Source organism: Ruditapes philippinarum, unplaced genomic scaffold, assembly GCF_026571515.1.
Source record: "Ruditapes philippinarum isolate M1 unplaced genomic scaffold, ASM2657151v2 ctg3312_1_1_1_1, whole genome shotgun sequence".
Lineage (NCBI taxonomy): Eukaryota > Metazoa > Mollusca > Bivalvia > Venerida > Veneridae > Ruditapes > Ruditapes philippinarum.
The window spans coordinates 7254-31236 of NW_026853217.1; the positions used below are offsets into that span (position 1 = coordinate 7254).

A 23983-nucleotide genomic window follows, 5' to 3' on the forward strand; every position below is an offset into this window, starting at 1 on the left:
ATTTTAAACACTCAAAATGCTTAACTAGAGTAAATATCAAAGTTTTATTATTTAGAAAGTTTTAAATAAAAAATCGACAGTTTAAAAGTTTTCTTTAAAGTTCAATACTAAAGAGTACTAAATATTAAATACAAAAAAGGCCGGCGGTAATCTCATTTCATACCGGGTTCATTAAGTTTCACGTGCTTTGTTTCTATTCACGTGCACGATAACAAAGTATGTATACATTTCACTCGGGCGTAACTCAATATCTTGATAAGTAAAGTTAATATTTTCAAAGGTATTATAAATATGTCACACTGAGTATATCGAATGAAAATCTCCACCTTATTCTACCCTAGAGGAGGAATGTAAAGTAAGAAAACAATCAAAATGGGTCTATTAATGTTAATAACCAAAATTTCTTTTTTTTCTACTTTCATTCAAAACGTCATCATATTTTAATCCATCCCAAGATATGAGTTATAACAAAATATATATCTTTAAGTTCGATCGGTCCATTTATAAATTAACTTGATAAGTTTCAAATACATATTGAATAATTTCAAAATCTTAAAACCATTCATTCATTCATTCATGTTATCCGAGCGAAGCTAAACAGTTTTTCCCAGGCTAACATATTAAAACGATCGTTTATGTTTACATTTTCATCGAATTTGTCAATGAGTGGCGTGCTTTTTAAAAATCATCTGGGCTAAGTAGGAGCTTAGAGTTGATTTAACGGCACTCAACTGCAAGTTGACAATCGAGTCTAGCGTAAAACTTGATTCGCTGACTCCGTCGCTGCCATTGTATATAAATTCAGAATCGGTCAGAGTTACGAAGCAGTGTTGAATTGGAAATGATGTTAACCAGCTGAATTGTGTACTACAGAAAACGTTGACGCTCCGTGATCATTACTTTATTCATTGTCTTACTGGATTTGTGTGCACATTGTTTCATTTTTTACGTTCTGAAAAGTGTATTGAAAATGTTTTATTTTCTACACTTTTTGAATAATTGATGCCAGGGATTATATTTTCGATCGGAGAGTTATAAATTTCTAGGTACTGTCACGAAAGACCTAGCAAATAATTTATTTAACGTAGAAAATTTTAGCGGTCTAAAATGACATGACATGTTAAAAAGAGAACTTTTATGTTGAAACTTGGATTTTATTTTAAATATTAGCATTTTCATGAGTATGCATCTTTATTAAGTCAATTTCAAAAATGGAAACTTTCGCTATTAGGTACTTTCTTCATATATTTTTGTGTGGATTTTGTGCAGCTATTGATTTGACTGCGGACTTAAAATATTTATCAGAAATGTTACCTGGTTACTATAGTAATAATGGAAGACATTCTAAGCATTTCCGGCACAGTTTCGAGCGCCCTTTAAGTTCCCAGGATACTCCGGCGGAAGCATTAACCACAATACCTCTGACGGCGGTCTATCGGCCGGTAGACGTTACGTTTTTACCGGATTGTTTCAACGTGTACGTTGAACAGACTTTATACGGCAAGCAAAGACCTCATAGACAATGGTTGTATAGTTTCTCAAAAGACGAACGGACACGTTCAATTAAATTAAAAGTATACAATTTTATAGATAAATCTTTAGTTGAAAAAATTAGCAAGAATCCAAGGTCAGTAAAATATTTAAACGCTAGAGACGTTTCAACGCGGAGTGAATGTGACATGTTTTGGCGACGTCTAGGAGAAACGTTTGTTGGAACAACGTCAAGGCAATGTGTGGCCATGGTTGACGGTAAACAGGTAATTATTATATACGTTATATCTTAAACGATAGCTCAGAAAAAAATGCTTTAATGTACTGATTTCAGTATATGCTTTCTACATATTTTTATTTTTTACCATGACTAAAGTTTTACCGAAATATTGTATATTCGTGTCGATTTTACTATTCGAAAGGATGGATGGACCATTGTGCATTTTCTATGTAGGATAAAGAAAGAAGCAAGTTTACTTTAATTAGAATTTAAAAACTTACGAACAAAAATTCTAAATCAGAATGCGTTCGTAACGTTTTAAAAAGAATCTATCCACGTGTATGTTATGACACTTATTATATAAGCAATAACATTTCTTTTCTTTGCATTATAGCGTATTTGACAAAATGTTAATGGGGGTCTTTCGAATCCATATTCAGCTCTGACAATATTTATCCCAAATATTATAAACATGTGATTATAATACATCTAATTATCGAAACTATTTATAATGTAACAAAGTGATTACTAAAGAGTGTCACCTGAGGTTAGATATATTAATATCATTCTGATATGATGTGTTTATTTCTTTTATAGAATATTAACAAGATAAAGTTATGTTGATTTATTACTGAAATGATTTATATACCATTGCCAAAATTATATAAACGAGATCAGCAAGGCTTTATCAAACACTTCTAATGTTCATGAGAAAATTATAGTGCGCCAATGTGGTTAATAATTGGCAATGGCTTTCAAAACTATATACGAAGTTTGACAGTTGCACATGTTTTGGACTGGCAAAATTTACTCTTTTTCTTGTCACTTCCCGCCAATTTTCGTTTATGAATAAAAGGCGATGTGTTCCGAGTGCGGGATTGGTTCCAGTCTTTCTATAGTTATTTCTTGTAATGCTTTTTTTCTCGAAAATTATAATGATAAAATTATAGAGGAATCTTATTATTAATATTATGTAACCTACGAAATATACAATCTATTTAAACAATCAAAAGATACATATTTGTTAAGTTTATGTAATGACATTTAAGTGTGATTGACAGATAATGATCTAATATACTTCAATTTTTAGCATTGAAATAGCGGTTTGTGAAACAAAAATCATTCATTTCAATTGCCTCCTCGACTAAGTGCGTATCATATAGCCGGAAAAAATGCTAGGTGGTACGAATATGGGTGGTTTGCTCTAAAAACTAGTATCTATACAGTAGTTTCTTACATTTTTTAGACAAAAAAAAAGTGTGATAGGCGCATGCATGAACCATTTAAAAGGGTTTACAAAAACCTTAAATTTACAAAATATGTAGGCCAATAAACAGGTCATATTAACATATCCGCAACACATTTATTATGAAAATCATGGTTAATTTTTAAAACATTTAGCGGTGTTCATCTTTTAAGTCCCAGCATACACTGACAAGCATATGAATAATTTGAATTATTTAATTTTGTTACGAAGAAATAGCACGTGTTTTTCAACATGCAGTGAATCACCCCCTATATATCTGGCTAACGTGAGAATTATAAATTATTGCAACATGATGATACAAAATTTGTAGCCAGACGTTGTTCTTTCGTGTTTTTTTTTCAAATATGTTTGACATTTACCCTGCAGAATTAATCTAACTGACTTGCCTGCTATACATTTGAAATTGACCATTTAACGGAAAAGGCCAAAATCATGCTGTCACTAATAAAGAAGCTTCTGCAATACTTAAGGCTAGCCTGAGATTGACATAACTTGGTTAATCTATTCAGTCTATACCACCTCTAGTGCTTTACAGACTACTGCTTTTTAATATAAAAAAAAACTAAGTTGATTTACCGGTAATTTGTAAATATGTTGTCAAGCGTCCAAGTGAAGAGAGCTAGCCAATGATATTTTTTGTTCCACGGGAATTACCTCACAAAATACCGCAGAAATAGCCCTTACTCCATCAGTAGATGAAAGTTGCAAATTCTGTCTCATTTTAAATACCACAGGAGTTGTGATTAATTATACATTTCTTAATCTATTAACATATTCATTCTTAAAGGAACTCCACTTGAGGTCAAAAAGCCTAAAACATAAATTTTGAATTTTTCACATAGAACAGGTCGGACACTTAAAATGAAAAGATATACAGAAGATAAATAAGAAATATTCTCAGAAGTAAACAGAAAATCTGTTTTTGTGCTATTCTTTGTCCGATTTGAGTAAAAAGCAACGCTTTTCAATTTTTTTTAAATTTTTTATTACATTTAAAATAATAATTCTGGAAAAAATATGGAGTGAACAAATGAAAAATAAAAGTTATTGGTATAGACCTACATGAAATGGAACATTTATGTCGAAAAATTATTTTAAGACCCGTTATGTCAAAAAACTCAGTAGAGTCCCTTTAAAGTCTGCTCTTGTTATATAGTGCTATTTATAGTAACATACCGTGAATAAATCATATATATTGTTCTAAACTGTTCTTCATAAAGTTTTTAATATATTGCACATGTACACGATACACATTCCTCTGTTCAGAGTTAAGGGCATTCTCTTTCATACCTAATTAGCTGTCTAAACATGAAAACTTCATTAAACTCAAGTCATTTATTAAACACTCTTTAGTAGCAGACGACACTAAATACTTAAAACTGTAAAATTATAGGCAATGAGTCACATATCAAAGCTTAATAGAATTACTGTAATTAAAATTTTACTTAATGTGATACTTTAATATAGTTATAGTTGACTTCATATAGAGAAATTAAACTGAAATTTAAACGTTTACAAGAGCGTGTACAATATTATATTTTGTTACACTAATAAGTTTAATAGAGCTCGTTTTAAATGCAACAATAAAACTTTTCAGTTAAAACCTTTCATTCGCTTTTCAGAACTTTACATTTTCACCTACTTAGAGTACTTAAGCTTGTCAAAATTTAAAATAGAATAACCGTACATTCGGTGTTTACAAGAGCTGAACATTACTACCAAAGAAGTTCGACGAACAAAATAAATGTATGCATATTTAGAAAATAACCCCACCACATCCTTCTCGCCCCCGCCTCGCACAACCCCTCTTGATTATTTACTGCCCTCTCCCATACGTTGATCAGGGTCCATGAAGACTTTTGAACACAGTGTTATGGTGTATTTGCTTGCAACATATTCTACTTTAAAAAAAATAATTAGAACTTCTGAATTCCGGAAACTTCCAAAAACCGCACATTTTGGTTTGGGACTTGTCCCAGAGGTGTTCGGTTTTCAGAAGTTACACTGTAGTGGCGGCATCTTCTTGTTGAAGAATTACAAAGTTTTTTCACGCGGTCGACCTGAAATGAACAAAGTGTTGAGAACTATTAAAAACGAAACAAATTTTACGTTAGCTTCAAACATTCTAACGCCATTTGTCCTGACCTCGAAGTTCTAGGTGTAACAGTTTAATAAATCCATAGACGGTCTTTGGGTAGGCATTGGGTCTTAAACATCTTAAAGGAAATGCGGATTACTAGAAAATGCATATAGGCCGCCCTCAGACCTTTGTAGAAAGAGGTGTGTTGGTGTAGGTTTTATGTAATATATACGTTGATAATACCAAAACAAACAATTTAACTTTGATCAGTCCCTGATAAAAGAAAGTAAAAGTTTATTACATGTCTTAGTGATGCCCTAGATATTCCTGATTTGTTATCTATATCCGATGAGAGATCTTGATCAAAATTAAATGATATCATAGAGACGTATTAAGCTGGCTGTTTTTATTACTTTTAATAGATATTTTAAAGCAATTGAAATGATACGCACAACTAATCGGTGTGATTTTTTATCTGAAAAGTATCCCATTTTACTCGTTTTGGAAGACAATAGTATTGCTATCAAAACCACAGGCAAAAGTATCGGACCTGGGAAGAAAAAATATGACCAGATTGATAAAAAAAACCTGTGTTCATCTTAAAAGTGTCAAAACAAAAAACAAAGGTTTTTTTTTTAAATCTGGTCATATTTTTTCTTCCCAGGTCCGATACTTTTGCCTGTGATCAAAACGAGGCTGTATTAGAGATTGGTTTACCACTGATATATGAGGAAAATATATCGTTTACAAATATACATTTATTGTATATATCATATTTGTAAAATATCGGTTAAAAGCTACAAATCATTATTAATGAGTAAATTTGAACAAGCCCTTTGTGTTTGACCTTACGCTGTTTTTAATTTGACTCCATTTTTACAATACGAGGTGGGGGAATGACTTATTTATTCAGTGAAAAGAACCATATTTCATCAAAGCCCACACGCGAATGAAAACTTATTTGATGGAGAACCCCAAAACCTGATTGGCTTGATTGATTGTTTATTTGGGAAGAGAATAGTGTACTCTATATTGATTCTTACACACGATGAGTTGGTCAAAACTCCGTGTTTTAATCGAAGTTTAATCAAACTTAAATGTCACACAGGTAACTTTAATTCTTTCTCAGGTATCATTTTATTACCCGAATTCACCATAAAACACAACTATAACGATCGTCGATAAATTACCGTACGGTTTTCCATCTTAAAATGACATAAAATTTACCGAGTTTCTTCTCATCAAATAATCTGGCTTGGAGATCTTTCTAACAATAGACTTAAAAATCTGATGTAGCCAAGATTCCGCTGTAAACTTTCAGTCACAATGTTTTCTGACAGTTTTTATCGCCATTTTCGCTGTTATTTTAACAATTTTGATTGGCCACCGCCGGTCTTTTCCGACGTTGTACAACGCGACTTGTCATCGGGCAAAAATTCTTTGTGAATTTGAGACTTACGTTTTATTCGGATTGTTTTGATACACTTTCATTATCTTCTTAATTTTCAATTTTTGAATGCTTGCGCCTTTGAGAACGTAAAGAAATAAACAGTGTTGCCACTTTTATTAGCGCACTGCCTTTTACGGTTTAATTACGGTGTAAGGTGTCTCTCAGAAAAAGATTATTGCGTTTCTGATAATAAAATAATGAAGCTCGGGTTGGCTATTATTAAATTAAAATATAAGTCGGTGCGTCACTTTCAAAGTTTGGTGCACGGTGTCTTGGGGCATCATGGTTATTAGATCGTCTGGTGCAGTGTATCTTGCAAATTTGTACGTTCCTTTGTAACATATATCTTTTAGCTATTTCTAAAAAATGTACTTTTCGAAGCATCCAGCTAAGACTAAGAAAGGTTGTAAACTATTACACTCGGTGTCGGAGAGTTTATATTCTTTAGAAGTTATATACACCAGAGTGTAAAAAAACACCTTTAAACATTGATTGATTTATTGAGGATAAAATAAATCATACCTTTGAATATGAACAATTGTTCACGTGTGGTCTTTATGTAATGTAAAACTGTATAAATATAAACAAGACTATGGACTTCAATGTTTCTTAGATGTTAAGCCTCGTGCTCGGCTAATTTATAGAAACTGATTGTTTCGGCACCTCTCTCGGGTTTATACTCTAACAAAAACATTCCAAAACTGTGAAGCCTGGAGGTCCCACAATACCGTTTTATTACCGTCGACATTTATATTACGTTTTAAAGAAGACGCCATGGGGTTGAAAAGTGTGATTTATTTTCTATAAAACCTTACGATAGATCCACTTTAAGTATAGATTTACATCCCATTTTCAGTCTGTGTTTAATGAATGACAATAAACGTACAAAAGCGTTAAAGATACTGCAAAAATATAAACAGTTAAAAACAGGTGGTTGAAAGGAAAACGCAATGTGTGCAAATTGTTTCCACTAGGTATTAATCTTCGATATTTATTCAAACGTATGCCGTTAAAGACGACCCTATATAATAAAATACGTTCGAATCTAAAAGAGATGAGACCCGAATCGACCTCAAATACAAACGATACTTGATTTAAATTATTTTAGAAAACTTCATACAAATTTAATCTGACAGATTCATTGGAAACAGAAAATTTAATATGACAATTTATGTAACAGACTAAAGTTCTCGATTAGCATATGCTAAACTACATACGTAATTTTTTCTACCATTTATGAATTTATGACGCACGACAATTTACCCTATTCACCCCTGGAAAAAACACCTTCTAATTTGTCTTGGTTGCAGAAATTCAGGTATAAAAACCAACCAGATGTTTTATTTGTGTTATTAATATTTATTATGTTTATTAAGCTTATATTTTGTATGAAAAGTGTCATTTTTTGCTACATTGCCATTGATGTAATAAAATGCTCGCTACACGCACATGCACTTAATTTTAGATTTACGTTTGTTTGGAAAATGACATTTTTTATATTTTCATTGATATATTAAAACGCTAGCTATATAATATTGCAGTTAATGTAAATAAAATCTTCCCAGCTTGCCGTTCCTCTAAAGCAATGAGTAAGTTCTTTGGTAAATATCAAGAATTAATCTATATAAACTAAAGACAATTTAAAATACATAGAATGTATATCAAATCAATAGTGAAAGTTGCTGTCTTCGAGTTACTAACCTCACACCATTATGGGTTCGAATCCTGCCAGGAACATTTCGATTCTTGCACGTGAAGGTAATATCAGGCTAGCTTGTGGAACGTCGCATTGTGTACACTGGTCCTACTGTCGATATTTGAGAGATTGGGGTGTATACCATGGGAATGTCGGTGATTCTACTCAGATGCTCGTCCCTAAAAAGTGCACGTAGAGACACCTGAGGGTCTCCCTCTACCAGAAAAGCCAGACAGTCACCAAAAAAACCTTACCAAACAAATAATATCAAATAATATTAATTAACACTGATACATACCATATTTGTTGAGAACGTTAATAAACTGATACGATTTTATATACAAAAAACTCACCAGAACTTTAGTCTGTGTGAAAAAAAGGTTGTAAAACATGTCAGTCAAAACTAATTACAGGTCTGAATACATGTTATATTTCTATTTAATGTAAATGTCACCAGAAACTACTTGTAGTTGATCGCCGCTATCTAAACTGAATGAATGTAAAACATAATAAATTGTGACATTTGAAACGGCTAATATCTGCACACAGCGTGTGTTTTTATACCTTCCGACGCTGTCAAGGAAAGTTTTTCTTTTTTTTCAATTTAAATATAGATTTCACTCGAAAAAAAAATGATAATGTATTTTTATATAATTTCACTTATTGAATCAGGACGGTTGTTAAGTCTACAATATGACAAATTATCTCACGTGGAGCACACAATTAAAAATTTTGTCCGAGTTCAGTAAGTTTAACTGTCTGATACAGTTATTACATTTCATATCAAAACATTTTGTATGAAAAAAAATAAAAAAAATGATTAAAGACCCCCAAACATTTATGATTATGATTTTTGAAGTATTTGCATTTCATGAAAAAGTATGTCTGTCCTACTATAGTAAAGAAGATTTTATCATTATTTAAACAAAAGTTTAAAAGGTGCACTTTTTATAGACTTTTATGTACAAATTAAAATCCGTTACAAACGGTGGGTTTGAAACAGCTGAAGGGCGAATTATATCAAAACTTATGAGAAAGGAAAAGTGGTAAAGGAGAAATGAGCCGCGTCTCGACAAAACAAACATAATGGGTATGCGACCAGCATGGATCCAGACCAGCCTGCGCATCCGCGCAGTCTGATCAGGATCCATGCTGTTCGCTTACAAACCCTATAAAAAGTAGAGAAACTGATCGCGAACAGCATGCTGATCAGACTGCGCGGATGCTCAGGCTGGTCTGGATAACCCATTATGTTGGTTTTGTCGTGACGCGGCTCAAATGACATATCTAACGTGTAATAACAGTAATCTTAATCTACCATTACGTTGTTACGTCTACTGAACAGACATTTGAAGATTGATTCGCTATGAAACAGGTGCGCCCTTAATTACTACCACTGATTGAACAAGGAAAGTTAGCCGTCCCAGGTATTGTTTTTACGAGTTAAGGAGATAAAATCAGTGATTGAGCAGGTGAAGATGATACCAGGGTATATCTTTCGTACATATCGCCTCGAAAATCACATTACCTAACAAATATGGGCTCAATACCGTACATCTACTTGTCAAGTGTAGCTACCTTAAGCTATTTTCAAGTGTGATTAATAGTAAAAATTAACAACGATAGCTCTTTTACACGCAACTTTAACCTATAAACAACAGTGTCCCTTAATAACGAACACGCAAAGTTGAATTTCATCAATTTTCTGTAACAGTACTTCTGCCTTGTTAAGGTATGGCCTTATTGATAGCCAAAATATAAGTCAATAAAAAGTAAAGTGGTACAGGGCCTAACTGGACCGCGTATGTCTTCCTATCTCAGCTAAAATCTAAATGCCGCCCTTGTATGGTTGACTTTATTAAAATTCGTTAATGTACATTTAAGCATGGCGTGTATAATGTATGATGGGAAGTGTCCAGGGTTAAATACAAATGACTGGCGGACATTGAGCAAATAAAACTGGCCATCAGACGCTCTTAATCACAAATCCTATCTGAAAAGCCTATCTGTTTGAATAACATGATTGCCAATATATTCAAATTAAGTCCGATTAAATCTTCTTTTCTGAACATGACTGTTTTATACAAAAGTATAATCGGTCATATAAATAACCTGTCAAATATTGCTTTTATTCAAATAAACTTTTATGTTCGTTTTGATGTCAAAAACTGTTTTTATAGGACATCTTTATTTGCGCGGATGTATGCCTGTCAACATATACCGAAGAGATTATCACTTATTATTATCGTCTGCGAAGACTTCGTCATTACACAGTCTGCAGAATTTACGCCTGATATCGATGCCGTTGATACGGCTAGATGCTACTTTTTAGATATAAAACTCAAAAATGATAATCATAATTTTTATCAATGATGATAAATATAGTATGTGTTTTTACACAGATGTAACAACTTAAGACAACCTGTCTTTCATCGTAATTTAGAACAAGAAATAAAAAAGGAAACCTACCATGATTAATTCTTTCTGAATCAATTATACTCGAGAAAAAAATGCAACTTCTCTTCTTTATTTCTTTTTTAAAATAAAATATTGAGGAATTGATCTGCATCGCAAATAGGACCATTTGCCTTTGTACTATTATATTGTCAATAATCTAATACACAAGGGGAGAGGTGGGCTTGTAGTTAAGGTGTCTGCCTCTCAACCCAGGGATCGTGGGTTCGATTCCTAATCGGGTCACGACCATGTTTCTTCTTATGACACTGACTGGTTCCAGGAAGCGGACTCGAAAGTGATTAATATAAGTCGGCAATGGAGCTTAAATAGATATGATTAAACCGATAATATTATTATTTAGTGTTCTTACACGTTTTCAAGTCAAGCTCTGCTGGAATCGTATGCAAATCAATGAGGAAAGATAGAATGCCCTCCAGGGTTTATCATGTGAAGTAGATATACAGTAATGTTTTAAAAAACATCATCAATATACAAGATTGATATAAGCATTTCATTAATAATGTAGCTATATTGTTTCATCTATGCTGTGGAAATGTTTGATCAGCATTTTCTACTGTTTAATCATAAACGCATGTTACAAAAACAAGCGTGTTCAAATACTTAACAGTGCACCCATCCTGTTTTATTCTCCATGTACTTTAAGATTAAAATAAAAAATAAATAAAAAAATATAAAAAAAACTTAATATCCCCCATTATTTACTGTAACTATTATAGTTTCAAGTTTTATTGTGAAATTCATGCAATTGTGCTGTTGTTTGATAATGTAAAGCTAAAATGGAAATAAAAGTTTAATTATTTTGCTTACAAATATTAAACCTATATTAAACGTCTCTGAATAAAAAAAAATGACAAACCTTCATTCGATAGTGATAACAATATGAAAAAAGGAAGTAAATGTAGATTTAAATGTGTCTAATGTATTTTATATTGACAAGGTACACCGATTTGTTTGGTAAATTACACACAAAAAAGCACATTAAATATGTGAGTCATTCCATAATATATTCATACGAGGGAGAACTTAACTGTAATTTTCTATTATATAAGTTTAAATATTTAAATAAGTTATAACATCAAAATAAGTAATACAGTTTTACTATTTTTATGAAGTAAATGTGTGTCTGCGAAGTGTCATATAAAATCTACAATGCTAAATAATTCTGGTATATCATTTTTATTTTATATGTCTATAAATGAGCCGCGTCACGACAAAACCAACATAATGGGTTTGCGACCAGCATGGATCCAGACCAGCCTGCGCATCCACAGGATCCATGCTGTTCACTATCAATTTCTCTACTTGTAATAGGGTTTGTAAGCGAACAGCATGGATCCTGATCAGACTGCGCGGATGCGCAGGCTGGTCTGGATCCATGCTGGTTGCAAACGCATTATGTTGGTTTTGTCGTGACACGGCTCATATGTCTATAAATGGTGTTACAATAATGAATGCAAATTTCATACTCGTCTCATGCCATAATATTTGACATGTTAAATAACTTACTACAGCTGTATTTGTTATCATAATTTGTTTCACACTATGTTACAACAACAATAACATAACTTTTATTAAACTCTTTAGATTGTACGATGATAAGAAGTATTTTTTTATCTGTACAAATTGTTACATAGTTAAGAAAGAAAGAAAGAAAGAAAGAAGAAAGAAAGAAAGAAAGATAGAAAGAAAGAAACAAACAAACAAACAAAAAAAGAACTCACAAACAAAATTATTGATACTGCATTTCTATTTTTTACTGTTATGTATAATTTTATACTGTATTTCTTATATTATACTGTATTTCTATGTTTATACTGTATTTCTATGTTTATACTGTATTTCTATGATTATACTATATTTCAGGTACGAATCTCTGTTATGACAACACTTACACAGAAGAGTTTACAAATAGACGAAGGCTGGTACAATGCCGTCGATGGTTCAAAGGTTATTGAACTTGAAGGTCCCATCTTCATGACCAAAGTGGAAACCATCTCTGAAAATCCGTAAGTTTTATTCTGTGAATATTAACCATACTTTACATTATTTTATTGTTTAAGTTAAATATTAATACGACTAGATTGCTACTAACTGTCCTTAGTATGACCACATAAGATTTACTTCAATGTTTAGGGAATAATGGCCCACTTTATATCCTGTTAAAGGTACAAGAGAGGGCACTATCCACCACTAGATGTCTTATTCCAAATGCAACACGAATGGAAAGTTTTAGCTAATATCAAGAATATTCATCATTCTTGGATTTCACGGTGAGAATGCATCGGAAACTGCCTCAACTTTAACTCACTAACATCCATGACATATGAAATGTTACCTTGTACATATTTCCCTTTCAGTTACACCGTCTTCTCTTGCCTTTATTAATAAAGCCTAACATCCATAACATATAAAGTGTTACCTTGTACATACTTCCCTGTCAGTTACACACCCATCTCGTGTCTTTATTAACAAAGTCTTCTGTGGATGTCATAGTAAACCGTAGCTTCCACATAGTTACTTTCTTCTTAGTTACATTATCTTCACAGTTTCTCGTGATGTTGTACTAAACATTCTTCCCTCTCAGTTAAACCCTCTTCCCTAGTCTTTAATAACAAAGTCATCCGTATTGTCACACTAAACCTAACCATACACATACTTCCCTCTCAGTTACACCCTCTTCCCTAGTCTTTATCAACAGTCTTCCGTGATGTCATACTAAACCTTACATTACACATATACTTCCCTCTCAGTTATATCCTCTTCCCTAGTCTTTATTATCAAAGTCTTCCGTGATGTTGCACTAAACCTTACCTTCCACATACTTCCCTCTCAGTTTCACCCTCTTCCCTAGTCTTTAACAAAATCTACCGCATTGTCATCCTAAACCTTACCTTACACATACTTCCCTCTCAGTTGTAAACACCCTCTTCCCTAGTCTTTTTTAACAAAGTATTCCGTGATGTCAAGCTAAAACTAACCTTCCACATTCTTCCTTCTCAGTTACACCCTCTTCCACAAAGTCTTCCATGATGTTGTACTAAACCTTACCTTCCACATACTTCCCTTTCAGTTACACCCTCTTCTCAAGTCTTTATTAACAAAGTCTGATCTACCTTCCACACACTTCCCTGTAAATTACATCCACTTTCATTGCCCTTATTTACAAACTCTACCGTGGCGGCCGTATTAAACCACACTATTCACCTTCTTTACTTGATCATTACAAGCGTATTTCTTACCTTTCAACCTCACTGTGAAGAAATTGTGATGGTAAATTATAACTTAAATTGGACATTGTCATCTTGCAATAAATGATATAGTGATTGGACGTAAAATGAGCTTGTAGTCAAAATACCCCATACACATCAAATTTTTAGATTTCCATAAAAATATAGAGTTATTTCGTTCCTACACACACACAATCAGTCGTCAAAATGTTTTCTACCCTGTACAACTTCACTTATTTACAGCTAAAGCATGTTATTAGTCATGCATGAAAAAAAAATCATATTGCATGACATGTTATAATAATTCAGGCTATGAATTTATCCAAAAAAGGAGCTGTTACTTTTCAAGAATGAATATTTAGCATCCGTAGCATTGCATCATAGTTTACGATCTCAGCTTAAGTTTACGACGTCAGCTAAAGCTTGTGTGAATTGTAAATATTTCCATGAAATAATGAATAATTAATCGTAAAAGAATTTTATCTATAGTTAGTATCAATTGTATCATGAAACATGAAATTGCTCGCAGAAGTTTCCCTGACATCTTGATTTAATTTTCCTTTCAGAAAGAATTAGTTACGCTCTTGTATATTCAAAACTCATTAAAACAAATGAAATATTATCTTTATTATTTTTTGTAATCTAAATACAAAGGACAATGACTTCAACAGTTTGACCCGTTACTATTCATGTATTGTTTTATGTTTATAGACATCCGGGAACCGGATACGAGCGTGAAGACCAGCAAAAGCACGAGGAAGTAGCTCTGCTACAGCAAGACGCTCGGACGCGGCATAAGAAACAAAATAGCCGCTTCGATAAAAACAGGATTCCAGAAGGCAAACGCCCGCGAGAAAATCCGAGGAAGCAGCTATATATTTCTTCAAATGATGTACCCACATCTAACTATAGGCACAATGGTCCTAAAACCAGCCCACTCCTAACAAATGCAATAGAAAAAGCGGGATTTGATCCCTACAATTATAAGAGAAAAAATGGCGGTGATACGGGTTACAGACGACAGACCACGTCACCGAGCAAACCAACAGAAGAAAAGTCCACTTGGAACCTGCAAACGTACGAAGGTGTAATAGATGCCCTTCTAACAGGTCATAAAGTATACTTCACCGCACATACCAAAAATTGTTTCCATGAACACGCGCGAAAACGGGAGCAGACGACATTCGGAGATTATGTTGACGTTTTTGAGATTCAAAAAGATTTCTCCATAAAACAGCCGAACAAACTGTTACAGTTTTCCTTGAAGAGAATGCAGCACACAAAACGCAGAGGTATGCATGTTTGTTTGTTGGTTGTGTTTATAAACCTGACACAAAAGACACATTTTATTACTTTGATGTTGCAATTAAGAATTATCGTTCACATAATACGAACAGTAATGGCGTCTGCTATTCTTCGATCATTATTATTTCATAACTTCAAAGCTTCACTCATATTTAAAAGCAAACCTTTTACTTTTGTATGTAAAAACTTTTTGTGTACCATCATTTCTATAGTCATGTATTCAAATGAAACAATCATTTTTTTCAGGTTTTAAAGAAATCATACGAGAAGTAACGGTTCATAGAAATAGCACTGTACACATATTAACTGTCATTCTGAACGAGGATGGAAATATTGACAGAAATTCCTACGCCGAATGTAACCTATATAATCAAGACACAGGGTAATGTTCCTTATAAATGCACGTTGTTTTGTTTATCAAAGAAATATAATCCCCATAAAATTATTCTATACCTCTTAGGAAATTCTATATTAAAAGATTGCTGTATGGAAATTGCCGCTTCTCTAATTGATGTTACATTCTCTCAAATTGAAAATGATAATAATTGTTTTCAATTGGAAAATTTTATAACTCTTTAAGGCTTTTAGCATTGATTTCTGTTGTTTTTTGTTTTGTCATACAACTACGGGGACTTTAAGCAACTTAAAAGGATAATGTTACTGTAAACATATGCCATTATTTGCGCATGCGTCATTATTATACGTTTCTGTAACATTTTTTCATGTTTTTCTTCCAGGAAAGGTGATGTAAAATTTTACCTTGACCCTTATCGATCGGTTTCCAAGGTGACCAAACTGCGCAACCTGAGGACAAATCTTCAACAAGGAAAGATGATCAGGATGACGACGGAACTGGACAAGTGCAGCGGCGGTCAGTCAGACTTCATCACCGTCGGGGGAGAATTTCGTGGTAAGACATAAACAAATTAGTTTTAAGTTTTACAAAAATACTATACCAAAACAAGCTTTCATTATGCCTTATAAGTTCTAATAAAAAAGTTTGATAATGTTAAAGGTCTAAGTTTGAGTCCTGGTACAAGATGTCCAAGATGTTCCGAATATCTCTCTGTTATAAACTGATTAAATAAATACTTAGCTTGCAATTTAAAGGACAACTACCTTTTGTTTTATTTAAAATTCATTTTATATAGCAGTTTATTATGTCCATGATATTCTCATTTACATATCTTCTACATTGCAAGATCATCAAAATTTAAACATTTTGAAATATGTCGTGTTTTAAGGTTTATCCGATTACAATTTTGTTTACTTTACATCAATAAGATGGTAAATGTTGTTGATTCTGTTAACCTGTAAAGATACATATAGCTAGCTGCTTGTGACGTATGTATAAGCGGTTCTTTAGTAAGAATAAAAAAATTGGTTTCATTTCGAAATACTGAAAAAGTTATTTCGTTTACGTAAGCTATAAATCATATACATGTATAATATACAAAGCCCTAGTTGTATCATATCTAATCAATGTATATTATAAAAAATGTCAAATTTACGTTTATGATGTTGTAAAAGTGCAAATAGGGTTAATGATATTCTTTTAACAAGTGAAACACGAATGGAGTAATAGCGTTGTCATCCTCTGTTAAATTTCTCCGCACGTCATTACACTTACTACAGCACGAGCATGTTTCTGTAGCCGTGCCAAAATTTGAATTACCAGGTACCACGCCTGGGTCAGAGTGCAGCGTTTGTTGTATTTGTAAAATAGATAAGATATTTAATACGTCATTATACTTTTGTACTGTTGATACTCCGAGGAAACACCGTGTTTCAGGATGTGTTATTATTGTTGCTCCATCTAATTGGGTAATTTAACTCTAATCTTATATATGAATCATGACTGGTAAAAACAATCAATGCCAGCTTATCAGCCCGTCTGATACTTGTGATGTCACGACTGATTAGTAATAATTACTAGCCCAATGAATACGCCTCGATTGCAAGTCTGTATTATTTTGACAAGACGGATGTTTTTTTGCAATGATCAGGATAATTGTCAGTCTTTTTATTCATCGGATAAAATACAGATATTCACTTCTACATAAAACATCCTTTTGATCCATATGATAAAAAGTTTTAAGATAGGCGTATCATCCAATAGCTATACGTCTTATTATTATGAGGAGTGACAATAAAACCAAATAGCCCGTCGATCGTAACTAGTAAATCTCACAACTTTGTAGATATAATGTGACACCGTTATGGCTCCGTCTCAAGCACCATTATGTTTTAAGACACAATATTTACAATATTAAGAGCGATAAGACGCTTTAATTATTTATGTCAAGTTTATTGTTTCAACATTGCCACACCTGCCTTAACCAAACTTCTTTTGAGAAATTAGCTGAACGCTCGCATTCACTCCGTGAAATCAATCAAATTGAGAAAAACCCCGTTCGCAAATGTTTATGTAATTTACTTTAAAGGCTATTATATGACAAAGTTAAGTTTAACTGTTATGAAGCGGTATTTGTGTCCATTGATGTTAAAAACTAATTTGTCAGCTCTAAGACTGTTGACCTTAGACAAACAAGAGTCAAGTACAGATTGGAGCATTTCATACAAATGGTCAATTGTTGTAGTTGATTGCAATCAATAACATCCTAGACTGTCGTCAAAGTTCAGAGGAACAATTGAAGACTTAACTGATGTTGTTTTGAGCACCAAAATATGCATTTGAATATATCTAAATGCATAATCAATTGGCAGTGTTTTTTATTTCTTTTCAAAATTACCATTCAAAAATGGATTATAGTTTCTTCAATAATTACACAAATATACTGAACTTATTATGCCCCTTTTCACTTGACGTACTTAATTAGTGAGATATTACCATAAATGCATTTGAAAATACATCATAAACAAACGACCTATTGATTGATCATCGATGAATCAAACAGATGTCTGTACTGTGACACCAGCTAAGTCTTTACAACCCACGTGGGAAATCTTGTCTACATATTACATTTTATCAATTTGATTCATAATTTCATAGGTAAATATCGATCGGGACAAAACCTGGTATTGCAAAACAGACAAGATGATGTATGGGAAAGTCTCCGGTGGGTTAATATCCGCTTGAATTCATATAAAAGCCGCTTTGTTTTATTTTTTCCAGGCTATGATCTAGGGAGAAATAGCAAGACAGTCGATGTGACATTGTCCACTACAAAACTAATTCCACAGCCAGGAGGGGATCTTTCCGTCGAGGAACATTTCACCATATTTCGCTTTCCTAAGCATGGGGAGATAACCGTAACACGGCACCGGAAGCACGTGACTAGCCTCGTTCAAAATGTCTCCATAGTGAACGGTTTCCAGAAATACAAATGTGAAATAGATCCGAACTCCAGTACAAAAACAGTGCATTTGTTTAATTCTTGATCCAATAATGCTAAAATAAACTGGCACTCAAATATTGTTGTTCTTCAATGAAATTATTCAAGTGCCTTTCTAACGAAAATGCACGGGTATTGCGCGTTCTAAGGCATAAAACATGCCTGTTCACTCCATTTTTATTGACATATAAAATTTTCTTAGGTCAAAGAATTGCTTGTTTGCTGTGAGATGGTACTGACAATGTTATATGAATTCCATATGTGAAGATATGACTTCAGTTTTAAGTGCATACGTGATGTTAAAATTATCCATCAGTAACTATGAATATATACCAGACGAGAACTTACCGTACAACAATGCTAGAAAGTTGTGGCTCCCTGGAGTATATTTAGTGAGTTTTTATAGGTTTGCCTTTGATAGTGTATGATAAAATTTAGCACTGTGTTGAGGCGTTTTGAATGCATAATAGATAAACATTCTCGTTTTTTTATTATTAACTTATTTTATTGTTACATTTACATGTACTGTAATTTGTAAAACATGTGTTTGGTTGTGTCTAATATTTTGTTGTTTGTAATGTTTTACCCGTCCAAAAAAGGAAAAATACTTATATTACATTGTATTTTTTAGTTTTAAACTTTTTTTTGTACATTGCTTTTAAATGCTAAAAAGTTCATACTTAAATTTTAAGTAATTTACTAGGTTTTGTGTTAGTTAATAAAAGTGAAAAACATACATACATGCAACACATACGATATATGCCCTAGTTGGATTTTAATTGTTTTTAATTGTCAATATCATACACTGATTAGATAAATGTAAAACAACAACAAAAAGCATAATAAAGAACACATTGTTTTAAATACTTGTTTCATCACATTTTGAATACCTCGCCGTAGTTCTTTTTTTTACTGACATTTTCCAATTCTGTTTAAAGTGAATTGGTCTATAATGGAAGGTCTAATTATGTTGATAGTATTTAGTATCATACATGATAACAAACCACGAAAGAATTACATATGGACTTTATTAGAAAGTGTGAGATACATGATCCGATATTACATATCATGTATATATACAGAAGATAATATTTTTTTCCAGAACAAAATATTATTTTTCATCATATAAATGTTCATACTTAATCATTTAGAACTATATCAACCTTTTTATCAAGAAATATTTCATAAACGAATATCAAAATGATATATTTCTACAGCTTTTATCAGTAATTGAAATGAGCCGCGTCACGACAAAACCAACATAGTGGGTTTGCGACCAGGGTCCATGCTGGTCGCTTACAAACCCTATAACAAGTAGAGAAACTGATAGCGAACAGCATGGATCCTGATCCGACTGCGCGGATGCGCAGGCTGGTCTGGATCCATGCTGGTCGCAAACCCATTATGTTGGTTTTGTCGTGACGCGGCTCAAATACTTGTGGAAAATGTGCCCATTGTAGACCAATCCACTTTAAAATTTTATGATAATTTAAGGACAAATATATCAAAATACTGTCATATTAACAAGTTGTAATATATTTCTTTGTATTAATTTTATTCAGCATATGGCAACTTAACTTGCAATATGGTACCGAAAAGGACGCTCTAATTCCAGCGACGCACAATTATGTCATTGTCATTTCCTAACATACGTTACGTTAGTGCAGTAACGTCTTACTTTCCTATTAAATTATATAAAGAGTTAACCTATTACTGCATTAAAGTGACTGATATACTTTTAATTACGTGCATATGATAATATAGACTTTTAAAATGCTAAAATAATTAAAATGGGAAACATAATGTATTTTAAGCACAATTAAAATTTTGAAAAGTCTGTTTAATAATTTATGATTTAGTTATGAGTTATTATCATAATTCTGTCGGATTGTAAATTTTGTACATGTTTAGCACTGTATATAGTCATTTCACTTATTTATATATGATATGTAATAAACAATTTCTTTGATGCATTTCTTTGATCTTTGTTCGTCTTCATCTCGGTGCATGCAATTCTTAAAAAATTAAAGGTCCAATATGCCCCAGAAATACTTTTATTTTACATTCTCAAAAGCTTTTTTAATTGTGGTATACTTTCTGTGGTATTCAAAAGATTATCCATTGACCAATTACCGAAACCATCTTTTTCATCTGTTGACACAATAAGTGCAGTTATAGTGAATTAGTATTTTGTACGGAAGTCAAAATACTTTTTAGTTTACATTTTGCTACTTTTATATCAAATTATTTCTCATTAATCGCTACTTTCTTCAGTTTACATTTAACATTTCTCTAAAACTATTATTTCGATTTTATAACATTTCATCTTTGCCTTATCTACAGAAATAAAAATTATATTTGTTTCTGAGGCATAATGTGCCTTTAAGAAATAGTTGACACATGATTCATGTTTATTAGGAGACTAAGATCAGGACATGAATTATTAAAATCGAGTTTCACGTGCTTTATATATTAACATTCACAAAGCACTCATGTCTGTGGCATTTATGCAATGAGTATAGCTATTGAAAACCTTTGAACTAAATCAAGAAAAATCAAATATGAACCTTTACATATTTGTAATTTTTAAATAATGTTTCCTTTTTTAAAAAGGTATCATGAACGCATTAAAAGTGCGTGTGCTTTCATATGCGTTTAACCGACTCGGTAAGTACAATGCAATTCCTAATACTATAAATTTTTATTCCCTGGCGTACTTAGAACAATAGCTATTTGTCTATTTCAATTCTTCGAAATACATGCAGCATTAATTCCATACATAAAAGAGAAAGGCAAAGAAACAATATTGGCAACGCATTGCAATTTTCTACAATTATCTAGTGTTTATTTGCTTTGTTGATAATACACTGATAATCTGCTATTTCATCTTTAAGCCAATCAGACATGATTATTTTACTAATAGATGTTATCATGGAAACCGCGGCTGTAAAACCCGGCTTACAACAGGCAAAATATCGATTTACAAGTGAATGAATTCTTCCATTCGCCCCGTGAAAGACATACCTCGATAGTATAATTGTATATACCTGTAACGGAAAATTGTATCAATTTTCCAAATGTTTTAAATTCATTGGAATTCAGTGGAACCTTGTGTGGTTATTTTGTGCTTCGTAAGAAGGGCTTTGTATAAAATTCACTTAATGCTTTTATAAGGGTAGTTACCTGACACACGGACAGGGCCCGTGAATTTCCTTTTCTTGTTAGAACGCCACAGAAAATTATATCAAAATGTATCTGTACGGCAATACTATATATATATAACCATTATACATGTGTGGGGAAACTGAAATAAAAAGCGGCATAATTAATTTACACTGACAATTTTAGTACCGTCATATAATAATCTGCACTATTAAAGTGTGGACATTTTTTTTCAATAGATATAATTAAGGTTAAACGGAAACTGTTATTTGATTGACACTACATGATTGAGGTTAGAAAACTAAACTCATATCCGACGGCGCTGTCGGGATATTATACGTTCTTAAGATACTTGGAAATGTTCACTTTCCAAGTACAATGCTTTTACGAGTATTAATCGTGTTAGAATGCGTATGCATGTCATTTTACATGACAATAGACAAGAAAGGGTCAAACAAGAAAATATATTATATATTTTAGAATCTATTATATCCAGATAGGAATTTTACAGTTATTATAAAAAAAGAGAGCCAGAATAATCAAAGTACATAAAGAACCAAAAGTAAGGTTTTTTTAGATCAAGGATTCCCTTTGCTTTGAGAAGAAATATGTTAGGTCTTAATGTCAGGCAATATTTGATCAAATGTAAATATGGAGAGAAGATTGATGAGGCTGACGCGACAATTTAGTGCAATCATTTGTAATATTTCCTTGATACTACAAGACTTAAAGGCATATAATGCCTCAGAATCTATTTTTTAATTCTTAAGAAAGGTCAAATATGTGTTTGATAATATTTTGATAACGAATTAAGAGCACCTTAGATGTTAAACACATGTTGAAAGCAGTCATGTGTTGTAAGGGTAACAAAATGTAAACTAAGTAGTATTTTGACATACATATAAAATACTAACTCACTATAATTATACCAGTTGCCAAAGAGCAAAAGAAGTAAAAGATAGTTCATCTTATATGGCAAATGAGTAATATATTGGAAACTGTAATTAGACACCAAAAAATAAAAAGGTTTTGAGAAAAAAAAAGATAGCATTTCGGAGGCTTAATGGACCTTTAACAAAACGTGTATGTTCAGCCAGAACGTGTGCTACATGAAGTGCCTGTGTCTTTATTAGTTATCATATTTAAGAAAACGTTTCTTTATGTGCGAATTCTGATCCTATTTTGTTAAGTTCATTTGTTACTTTAGTCGGGCTCTGTATTGGAAAATATGAGAAAAGACAGGATATGGTTACGAGCAATGAGCGGTCGTATTGTGAGAGTTTTGAATATTTCTAATTCATTTGTATTGCTTAGGGTTATATCTCAAGTAATTAAATGTTTCAACCGCAGAAAATGTTTGAAGATAACGTGTTGGATTTGTCTTAAGGCATAGTAGAAAGACAGGAAATTAGGGTTTTTTTTCGAAGCCTGTCACTTTGAGGCAACTGCTTATTTTTTGTCATTTCTCTTGAAATTCTCAAAACGTGACCCCCGAGACACAATTGCTATGCAGTTAAGCAATAAACAGGGTATTTCATTACGATTTTGTGTTAATAATCTTGTTTTAATATTTCTTGCATATCAGACTGGCGTTTCCGTTAGTTTTACCCATGCCGGAAATTTCATCTGGCATGGGGGGTTCCAGATGAGTCGCGTGCTGTGCAATGGCACGATAAAGATGACGTCATTTTACCGTTATGAATGATTTTGTAATTCATACGCTGTTGAATGAAAGTAGTTAAGGTTGTAATGATATAAATTTTCATTGAAAATAAAGATAAAGAATTTAAAATATAATGGAATATGGTAGAATATGCAAGAAAAAATATCTGACATATGTTTGCGGTTCGGATCGGAATATCCGTCCCTCGGTCACCCGCCCATGGGCGGTAACTCGGCAAGCCTCGTTACCGCCCAATGGGCGGGTCACCTCGGGACGGATATTCCGATCCGAACCGCAAAATATGACAGATATTATTATTCCCGAATAGTTAACAAGTTGTGTCAGTTTTTGTTTTTCATTAAATTACATTTTATTCAGTGCTCAAATTGAGAAGGTCGGAGGACAGGTATTTTCTGTAAATATTTACCATTTTCGACAAAAGAAAGGTCAGATGTGAGACGTTTTAGGAATTTGGCATCTAAAATGGTAGCGTTATTGAAATGAATGTGTAAGATCGCACGTGTTTGGTGATGTAATACATATGCTTATTCCATGTATTGTGAATTCTTGTATAAAACGCTCACACTA

At 32.6% G+C, this 23983-nt stretch overlaps 1 protein-coding gene across 2 annotated transcripts; it reads left to right on the forward strand.

The window, feature by feature from the left end:
- Positions 1-591: 591 nt before the first annotated feature.
- Positions 592-20543, forward strand: LOC132736128 (uncharacterized). Of its 2 annotated transcripts, XM_060723209.1 has the most exons (7): positions 592-1757; positions 12546-12688; positions 12848-12952; positions 14621-15201; positions 15461-15596; positions 15952-16124; positions 18351-20543. In XM_060723209.1, the coding sequence occupies exons 1-7, from the start codon at positions 1212-1214 to the stop codon at positions 18614-18616; spliced, it is 1950 nt and encodes a 649-aa protein (XP_060579192.1). In that variant the 5' UTR covers positions 592-1211; the 3' UTR covers positions 18617-20543. The 2 variants fall into 2 exon arrangements, with proteins under 2 accessions (XP_060579192.1, XP_060579193.1); XM_060723210.1 differs by lacking the exon at positions 12848-12952 and having other exon boundaries at positions 595-1757.
- Positions 20544-23983: the final 3440 nt, after the last annotated feature.

Coding starts and splice junctions, on each gene's coding strand:
- LOC132736128 (XM_060723209.1), top strand. CDS start 1,212: ATGGAAACTTTCGCTATTAGGTACTTTCTTCATATATTTTTGTGTGGA. Junction 1,758..12,545: donor CCATGGTTGACGGTAAACAG/GTAATTATTATA, acceptor ACTATATTTCAG/GTACGAATCTCTGTTATGAC. Junction 15,597..15,951: donor CTATATAATCAAGACACAGG/GTAATGTTCCTT, acceptor TTTTTCTTCCAG/GAAAGGTGATGTAAAATTTT.